The 10,267-nt window shown below is 42.4% G+C and overlaps 1 protein-coding gene across 1 annotated transcript in view; it reads right to left on the bottom strand.

Annotated features, from left to right (window-relative positions):
- Positions 1–2,033: 2,033 nt before the first annotated feature.
- The window catches only part of GABRR1 (gamma-aminobutyric acid type A receptor subunit rho1), a 40,339-nt gene continuing 32,105 nt past the window's right edge, over positions 2,034–10,267 (bottom strand). The window contains exons 7-10 of the mRNA XM_005552376.5: positions 9,843–9,983; positions 6,432–6,584; positions 4,818–5,014; positions 2,034–3,591 (exon numbers count right to left, since the gene is read on the bottom strand). Coding sequence (XP_005552433.2) covers positions 3,298–3,591; positions 4,818–5,014; positions 6,432–6,584; positions 9,843–9,983 — 785 coding nt within the window. The 3' untranslated portion in view covers positions 2,034–3,297. The remainder of the gene's footprint in view (positions 3,592–4,817; positions 5,015–6,431; positions 6,585–9,842; positions 9,984–10,267) is intronic.

The raw sequence follows: 10,267 nt of genomic DNA, 5'->3' as shown, positions 1-10,267 counted from the left end.
ACTAGAGAAGAGTGAAACTCCAGTTCTCTACTGCCTAACCCCTCTGCACATCTGGATGATGCCCACACTGCATCACAGCGATAAAAATCCTTCAGAATCCTACAGCGCCTTCTGAATACCAGGCAGAGAATACATTAGGTTTGATATGGTTTTAGTCAAATATATTTTAACTCTTCAAAAATTAATTATTCAAGCCAGGCACAGTGGCTCATGCCTGTAATTCCAGCACTTTGGGAGGCCGAGGCAGAGAAAGATTGCTTGAGGTCAGGAATTTTACTTGAGACCAGACTGGGCAATATAGTGAGATTTTGTCTCTTCAAAAAATTTTAAAAATTAAAAAAATATATTCAGTATGGCCACATGGTATCTGCCCATTAACCAGACAATATTATTAACCAAATCTTCCTATTCATGCCAGTAAAATGTATTAAGTACTACAGATGCTCAGATATATTATATGGTTTTCTCCAAACTTATCCTTCAAAAAAGAGGGAGTTGCTTTATATTTGGGTCCTTACTAAGTCATACTACAGAGCTCTCTGTCAATTACATAACTTTGACAGAAAAAGTAATGCCTTAAAAAAACACATTAGCATGGAAATTATTAAATTAATGCTAGTTTTAGATACTCAAAGTGGTCACCGGGAATTGCCAGAAAAGATAGCAAAGACATTTAACATGAATTTAATCACTGATTCCTCACAATCACTGGTGTGACTATCAGTGTAAATAAGTCTTTTAAATCTCACTTTAAAAAACAATGCTGCATGTGATTATGTCGTAAAAATCATCAAGAATAAACATCTAAAAGATGCATTATACTATTAAGCAAATTGACAGTTTCCACTGGCATCTGTTATTGAATGAACTGGGTCTCCCTGTGGCCCCCAAATTCATATATTGAAGCCCTAACTCCCAACATAGCTGTATTTGAAGATAGGCCTTTACAAAGGTTTAATTACAAAGGTTTAACCTTTACAAAGGTTAAATCAGGTCATTAGCATGGGCTCTATTCCAATATGACCACTGTCTTTATAAGAAGAAGAAATTAGGACACACACACATATACAGAGGAAAGACCATGTGAAGACACAGTGAGAGAACAGTCATCTACAAGCCAGGGAGAGAGGCTTCCAGGGAAACCAAGCCTGCCGACACCTTGGTCTTGGACTTCAGCCTCCAAAACTATGAGAAAATAAATTTCTGTTGTTTAAGCCACCCAGTCTGTGGTACTTCGCTATGGCAACTTTAGCACACTGATAGAGTATCCCATAGGCTGCTTCAAATGGTGGAGTATCCCGTACAAACAGACGGAAGTTCAGATGGTGTGCCCTCAATACATTCCAGCTGACTCACAGTGGCCCTAGTGATCATGAGGAAGAAGACAGCAGCAAAGATGTCCGTAAAGAGTTTGATTGCAATTGTTCTATAAAATAATCATGGGAAAAAGCAGTGTTTTTAAAATAATATTTTTAAATATCAAAAGTTAACATTTAGGGGTAGGTGCGATGGCTCACGCCTATAATCCCAGCACTTTGGGAAGCTGAGGTGGGAGGACTGATTGAGCTCAGGAGTTTGAGACCAGCCTGAGCGATATAATGAGACCTTGTCTCTACAAAAACTTTAAAAAATTAGCTGAGTGTGGTGGAACACGCCTGTAGCCCAGCTATGCAGGAGGCTGAGGTGGGAGAACCACTTGAGCCTGGGAGGTAGAGGTTGCAGTGAGCTGAGATGGCACCACTGCACTCCAGCCTGGGTGACAGAGTGAGACCCTGTCTCAAAAAAGTAAAATGAGAATACAATATTTAAACAGTTAAAATTTAACTATTTCATCGAAATCCCTTTAAGTTTATTCAAGTTTGCCAAAAAACTTTCTTTTGGCGAGTTTTCATTGGAGATAATGGGAGATTACATTATAATTAGGGTTTAGGCAAATAGGCTTTTTCAAATTAGTATACAGTCCTGCATATGTAGAAATATAATATTTAGTACTGGTGATGAGTCAAATTAACTTTGAAATGAAAATGACATTATTGTGTATATAATTCACTTTATTAAAGTGAGTTTCAAATAAAACAAATGCTGTTTGGGTAAGTTTGGTGGGGGTTGATCTATATAGTAGATATATAATATAAATAACTGTTTTTCAATGATACATCAAATTAGAACCCTCTCCTTTACCCCATGCCCTAACATCAGTTGCCATTGGGCCATCCTTTTGCCTGGTATCTGGGCTGTGTGGTCTAGGTGATGTCAGTTTTCTGGTTCATAGAAAATGCTGGCATTTCGAGTATAAATGCAGATGTCCAGTGACGTCTTCCCATTTATTTTGCTTTCTGATTTTCTTTTTCTCTTAAGAAACCGTGTGAGTATTTCTCATTCTAATGAGTTACAAGTAGTCCCAAATAATGTATTTCCTTGAAATGTTTATGCAGAAGAAATCATTCTCTACCCAAGTTCCTCAGTGAAGACATCATATCACTGAGAAAGGACTTCTCTTTGAACAAGGACATGCTCCAAGAAGAAGATACACGAAGTGGTGATTATATAAAAAGGGACCATTTAAACACAAATTTTCTAGCCTAGTTACCTCTATGACACAACAGACAAAATGCATGTGTGTACTCTTATCTTCAAAGTTTCCCTACCAGGGAAACTTTTACCAAAATCAGAAGCAATTGCACCAATCTAAAGAGTTTTTCTTGTGAAGGAGTAAAACTTGTGAACCACAGCATATAAAGAAAAATAATGTGAATATTATCATTGCCTTTTATTAAAATAAACATGCAGAGGCAGAGTCGCATACAAAATAGGTAATAGGTTATAAACTGAAGCATGAGTTTCTGTCAAAGTGAGGATTTAGGTGCATGTGAATTTCATGCAAATGGCCTTTAGGTGCTTCCAAGTCCACCTAGCCTGAAGAATGTAATGACACTTGAGGAAAATAAATTATTCATGTGAATAGCATCAAGGGTCTAATGGGTGGAACTAAATGTGCCCACAACACTGGTAGTGTGCTTTTCCAGGGGATCTGGGTGACAACTAACATCAATCGCTACAGAGTCATAATCCTGCAGCACCTAATATAATACTGTATATTCAATAGATGGTTAATAAGTACAAATTAAACCAGTAAGTGTCTTGTCAATGTAGCTTTGCAAAACTGCAGAAGGGATAGTGAAAACATGGGTGGGTCCTGGGACTTTTTTTTAACCATACCCTTAAATTCTTTTTCATTATACAGTTATTTCTGTAGTGCATGCCATGGAAATGTGAAATTTATAGAATTACAAACATCTAGGAGAAAATAGACCAGTATATTAAATTGAATAAAATGTATGCCGCTGGAAAGATGATCCTGGAGTATTTATCAATGGCGTGGGTGTCGATTCTCATGCTCACGTAGCTACTTTTCTGACTTTTCCTCTGTGGGGAGCTCCTCTCTGAGGCCAGGGTCAGCTGCACCATCATCCTGTCAGGCTTCTCTCCATTCTCTGGCATGTAGTTGTCCAGGTCGTTCACCTCCCCGTCACTGTAGTTGCCATCCAGCATCACAGTGCGGGGCGGAGGTAATCCACTGGTGCAGGGAAGCTGCAAACACAGCAAACACACTGGGGTGTGAGCTCAGCATCACCTCTCAGAAGCCCTTCAAAAGGAACTGCATAGTGGAGGGTGTTACCTTTTTCTGGTTTCTGGTATTCCCAGTTTGGGAAGAGGGTAAGTATCTTTTTTTTTTTTTTTTTTTTTTTTTTTTTTGAGACTTGAGTTTCGCTCTCATTGCCCAGGCTGGAGTGCAATGGCACAATCAGTCTCAGCTCACTGCAACCTCTGCCTCCGGGGTTCAAGCGATTCTCCTGCCTCCGCCTCCCAAGTAGCTAGGATTACAGACACACACCACCACGCCAGGCGGATTTTTTGTACTTTTAGTAGAGACGGGGTTTCATCATGTTGGCCAGGCTGGTCTCAAACTCCTGCTCTCAGGTGATCCACCCACCTCAACCTCCCAAAGTGCTGGTATTACAGGCGTGAGTCACTGAGCCCAGCCTGGTATCCATTTTTGCTGATCTAAAATCTGCATACTGACTCTTAGGAAATATCACAATGCCATACCAAAGACCAAGAAGAATGCTCATGATTCATAGATCACCCTGTTCTCCATGAGATCATAAGCTGTTATGAGCCCTTGATGAAAATGTTTACAGATCACATTATTACAAGTGTGTGCATGAACATGTGCATTTGCCATGGGGATGGGGATTGGCATTGTGGGGATAGATTACTGCAATATGGTTAGAGTTTGCTGGGGGAGATAACCCCTGAGCTGCACACTGCAGGAGGAAAGGAGAGTCAGGTGGGAGGGAAGATAACCTGGGGAAAGGTGGAGGATGCATGAGGTTACATATGAAAAAAGATTTCCTAGAATGAGAAAGTTCTTCCCTGGACAATTCTTTTATTACACCTTTATGTTCATAAATAATTTGTTCCACCATGTTAAATTGTCATTTATTTTTCTCCTGGGATTCCCTCACTAAACTATGAACAACACCAAGAAGTTCCCTAACACTTAACTAAGACGTGGTCCAAGTATGTGGTAAGTGGAAAAGAAATGTTTCAATGAATGAAAGATGTCACCCAAAGTAAATTTCACAATGACTTGAAATACACCAATTTGTTTGCTCTTCACAACAACCCTGTGAAGTAGGCACAGGAGAGGGTTTCATGACCCTGCTTTACAGGGGAGGTCTGCCCTGTCTGAGGTTCCAGAACTAGATCAGGCTCCATCCTGACCAGACACTATAAGCGCATGGCAAAGTCACCTTCTCCCGCAGCTTCTGTTCCTTCCTCTCCTGCACGGTGGTCAGGTAGTTGACGGCCGCGTACTCCAGCACCGAGAGGAACACGAACACAAAGCTGACCCAGAGGTAGATGTCCACGGCCTTGATGTAGGAGACACGTGGCATGGAGGCGTTCACGCCCGTGATGATGGTGGACATTGTCAGCACCGTCGTGATACCTGCAAGCACAAGAATGAGAAACAAGTGTTTGCTTGCCTTTCAACAAACACGGGATGGTTTCATGCCTCTGCTCATTTGTCCCTGCTGCTCCCTCAACCTAGAATGTCGCCATCCCTGCTCCACTGTCTAGCAAACACCTACACATCTTTCAAGATTTAGCTTTTCATGAAGCTTTTCCTGTTCCTCTCCCCCTGCATCCCTACCCTTTCACCCCTCTGCATACCCTGTGTATTCATCATAGCATCTGTGTCACTACTCTTCTGCAAAGAACCCTAGACATTTTGACATTAAAACATTTGTTTCAATTCAAGTTTTACAAAATAAGAGGTTGCATGTATGAACAGGTATATATGTTTCTTATAACTACTGCTCCATCAAGGGGAAAAAGCCCATAAGGTTTATTTTAATATCATGTCCTGGCTCTTGGTGTGCAGTCCTGTTGTCCCGGGCCTGTGTTGACAGCTGCCAGGGCACCCCCAGCAGCCACCACCATGCTGGCCCTAGCTGCCCATTCAGCATTGTTCACTTGAGGATTCATGGGTCAATTTCACTAAGGATGACAACATTAACTTCATTTATAGGAAACAGATTTTAAAACTAGAGTGTTTATCTATTTAGCACAGTAACTGTTCAAGCTATGGAACAACTGTTAGAGGACAAGGCATCTGTCCATGGAAATTTGCCCAGGATTTCAAATTAAGCTCAGAACATTTGTTTGGCAAACATCAAATCACAGGGGATTGGGGTCATCTTAAGGGCCAGCTCCAATCCAGTTTCACTAAAACCTGGTGGGTCGCATTCTCCCCTGCAGCCCCTGAACTGTCTGAGCAATGGTGGTGTGTATAAATGGGTACAATACTTAAGGTGAGAAAAAGAGCTGATGGCAAATAGCCATAAGTGGAATGCTTATAGAGAAGGGATTCTCAGACTTGAGTGCATAGAATAATTACTGGGAGAGCCTGTAAAAAATGCAGGTTCCTGATCCTCCCTCAGAGATTCTCATTCTATAGATGCAGATGAGACCCAGGACCCTTCGTTTTTAACAATTTCCCACAAAGATTCTATCACAAAGAGCCCTTGAGCTACCATTTGAGAAACACTGTTGTAGGACATGATTCATTTTGCAGGTGAGCAAAGAAGGCACCTAAAGACCAGGCTCACGCACCCTGGAACATGGCTTCGACAAGACTAAAGGGGGTCTGTTTGGATGGGCACCTGCAGAGTCCTGGAAAGCATTTTGCTACATAGATTCCTAATTATGGGATTTTACCTATAAATAAATAACTCTTGAGTTTTTCCAAGTCATAACGCCAAAAGGGGTACAGAATCAATTTGAAAAGAATGGTTTTATCTGGAAGGAATTGTTAATACCTATATTTGCAGATGCTTGGAATATGCACTTGAGATATTCCTTACCTAAGGGGACTCTGGCAGGCACAGCTCTGCGGTCGATCCAGAAGGACACCCAGGACAGCATGACCATTAGGGTGGCGGGGAAATAAGTTTGGAGCAAGAAGAAGAAGATGTGGCGACGCAACGTGAAGTTAATGTACAGACGGTTGTACCAGCCTGGGGGACACAGGAATAAAAGACAGTACACATCATGGCTCCTTCATAAAACACATTTTATTCAGGAAATCGTAAGTGCCTTAGACACTCCAATGGACTCTTGGACCATGTCTTTATAAGGTGAAAGTGAGAGAAATCATGGAACAAAGTGATTATACAGCAACACATACCACCTAGGTGCATCTGTTTCGAGAAACCTTTGGCCCTTGTCCTATTTACAAAGGGAACCCCTTGAAAAGATCATTTAAATTTTTTTTCTTTTTTTAAGACAGGGTCTTGCTCTGTCACCAGGCTGGAGTGCAGTGGTGCAATCTTGGCTCACAGCAGCCTCGAACTCCTGGGTGCAAGCAATCCTCCCACCTCAGCCTCCCAAGTAGCTGGTACCACTACACCGAATGAATTTTTAAATTTTTCTGGTAGAGACTGGGTCTTGCTATGTTCACCAGGCTGGTCTCGAACTCCCGGCTTCGAGTGATCCACCCACTTCAGCCTCCCAAAATGCTGACATTACAGGTATGAACCACCATCATGCCTGGGTCATTTAAACTCCTGTTACTCCCATTACCTGGTCTAGGGTTCAGCAACCTCACTATCACCTGGGAGCTTGTTATAAATGCAGATACCTGGGCCCCAACCCAAACCTACTTAATTGGACGTCCATTGAACAGTATTCTCAGCTAGGCACGGTGGCTCATGCCTATAATCCCAGCACTTTGGGAGGCCGAGGTGGGAGGATCACTTGAGCTCAGGAGTTTGAGTTTACAGTGAGCTATGATCGCCCCACTGCACTCCAGCTTGAGCCACAGAGTGAGACCCTGTCTCTATTAGGAAAAAAACAAATATGTATATGTGTGTATATATATATATATATATGTATATGTATATTTATTATTTGTTCATAATTCATATGCACGTCAAAGTTTGAGAAGCACTGATTTAAACAATCTCTTTAGATTCCTTAAGGGGAGAAATGTGCTTTAAGTTAAAAAAGAAAGTTACATACAACGTTGTATTTAGGAACACAGTGAACAATCACAGGTCCAGCTACATTTTAGCTCTTCTTTTGTATCCTTAACAAGGAAAACATATGCATGGAGGAGTTGAAGACAAAGGGAGGATGATGGAAAAAAAAAGGAAAAGGCCTTATATGAGTGAGATGCCTAGGACTGAAAATAAAATGGATGCGGACTTGGTAATATGAACTTGGAAACTTGGCATCCCAGGTCATTATAATGCATGGGACACGCCTCTGGTTACCAGCAAGCTACTGCAGAGGGATTGTCAGAATGCTGAGGGTCAAAAGAACAGGGTTCCCCCAAGGAACCAATACTTTTGGGGTGATGGATACAGGAGATAGTATGTGCTAGGTTGCAGTGCTATGTTGGTTCTCCCTCTTACAGATTAGAAAGACCATGGAGTATTTAATAAGAATGTGCTTCCCTGTGCAGTCAGTTGCGCAAATTTTAGCCATAGAAACTGCATGAAGATTTGAGCAAAATCATCCTGAAAGGTGACTGGTCAAAAAAGAGGCAAGAAGCACAATTCACAGTTACAAAGATATGGAATCAACCTGAGTGTCCATCAACAGATGAATGGATAAAGAGAATACGGTATATACACACCATGGAATACCACTTTCCCATAAAAAAAAAGATGAAATAATGTCTTTTGCAGTAACTTGGATGGAACTGGAGGCCATTATTCTAGGTGAAATAACTCAAGAATTGAAAAGCAGATACCATATGTTTTCACTTATAAGTGGGAGCTAAGCTATGGGAACACAAAGGCATACAGAGTGGTATAGTGGACACTGGAGACTCAGAAGCAGGGAGGGTGGGAGGAGAGTGAGGGATGAAAAACTACCTATTGGGTACAATGTACACCACTCAGGTGACAGATGTACTAAAATCCTAGACTTTGGCCGGGCACAGTGGTTCACACCTGTAATCCCAGTACTTTGGGAGGCCGAGACGGGCGAATCATTTGAGGTCAAAAGTTCGAGACCAGCCTGGCCAACATGGTGAAACCCCATCCCTATTAAAAATACAAAAATTAGCCAGCCTTGACAGTGGGCGCCTGTAATCCCAGCTACTCGGGAGGCTGAGGCAGGAGAATTGCTTGAATCCGGGAGGCAGAGTTTGCAGTGAGTCCAGACCTGGCCATTGCACTCCAGCCTGGGCAACAGAGTGAGACTCCATCTCAAAACAAAACAAAACAAATCCTAGACTTCACCACTATACAATTCATTGATGTAATCAAAACCCACTAGTATTCCCATTAGTATCCCTAAAACTATTGAATTTTTTTTTTTTTTAAAGGCAAGAAATGGAGCGAGTTAACCTCAGCTATTTAGTGCAGGCAAACTCCCAGGAGAGAGGTCACAGAGCATGCCCTCAGGCAACAGGAGAGGGTGAGCCTGTCCCGACCCTTGGTTCAAAAAGGAACAGCTGGGTCCACAGGGGACTGCACTGAGACTTAGAAGGGAGTCACCAGGAGGGGCCGTGCAAGCAGCATAGCAAGAGCAGACTGGTCAAGAGTCGAGTGACCCCATGGGGCTGGCTGGAGCAGGGAGAACGTAAATTGAAAACAACAGACCTGAATTATACTTGTTTCTTGCTGTCAAGGAGGAGGCTCAGATCGGCATATCATGGCTGAGATGCCTACTAAGCTGGCAATGCGATTGTCTCAAATAAACCCGCTCACGCGGCTTATGTTTTCAGTCCTTACTAATTTTTTAGGTTATTACTCTGATGCATTGGTGGTATCAGAAAAATCACTTCCACCCACTGCTTGCTACCCACTAGATTTCACTTAGGATTTCTGTCTTTAGTTTCTTTTCTTTTCTTTTCTTTTGAGACAGGGTCTCACTCTGTCGCCCAGGCTGGAGTGCAGTGGCGTGATCTCGGCTCACTGTAACCTCGAACTCCAGGGCTCAAGGGATCTCCCACCTTAGTCTTCCGGGTAGCTGGGACTACAGGTATGTGCCACCATGCTTGGCTAATTTTTGTATTTTTAGTAGAGACTGAGTTTCGCCATGTTGGCCAGGCTGGTCTTGAACTCCTAAGCTCAAGCGATGCATCCACCTTGGCCTCCCAAAGTGCTGGGACATGAGCCACTGCACCCTGCCTCTGTCTTTAGTTTCAAATATAAGTGACACTGCTCAATTGATGACCAATTCAAACCTTTCCTGTAATAGAGGGCGAACCTCTGAGACCAAGCTGAAGCCGCCCTGACTCTCAGCCCTCACCCCACACTTACCTGTGCTGCTGTAGAAAGCCAGTTTGGTGGTAGTGTGGAATTCTTGAATGAGGAACTGGGAGAGTGAGATCCGTTCATCTGTCTTTAAGGAGTCGTTGCCTTTTTTCCAGTACAGCATGAGGTCATCTTCTGTATAGGCATCTGAAAAGACAGGGGCCAGCGTCAGACACAAGGTGGTGGCAAGACAGGATGGTCTGTGGGGCTACGTGGAAGCTGTGCCCTGACCTCCCACACTGATACTGGGATTGTGATATGATAGTTTGAAAAACAAACCACAGTCTAAATAAAGCAAAACAATATCCAAAAAGACAAATTTAATTATCTCCACTCTTTCAAAAGTCATCAGAGCAAAGTTCTCAAGCCCAAATGCTCATACTTCTGCAAAAGTTTCACCCTAAAATTCTGCCATTTATTAGGTTCAATCA

The sequence above is a fragment of the Macaca fascicularis genome, chromosome 4, assembly GCF_037993035.2.
Source record: "Macaca fascicularis isolate 582-1 chromosome 4, T2T-MFA8v1.1".
In the NCBI taxonomy this organism is placed as follows: domain Eukaryota; kingdom Metazoa; phylum Chordata; class Mammalia; order Primates; family Cercopithecidae; genus Macaca; species Macaca fascicularis.
This window is presented reverse-complemented; position numbering and strand designations above follow the sequence as displayed.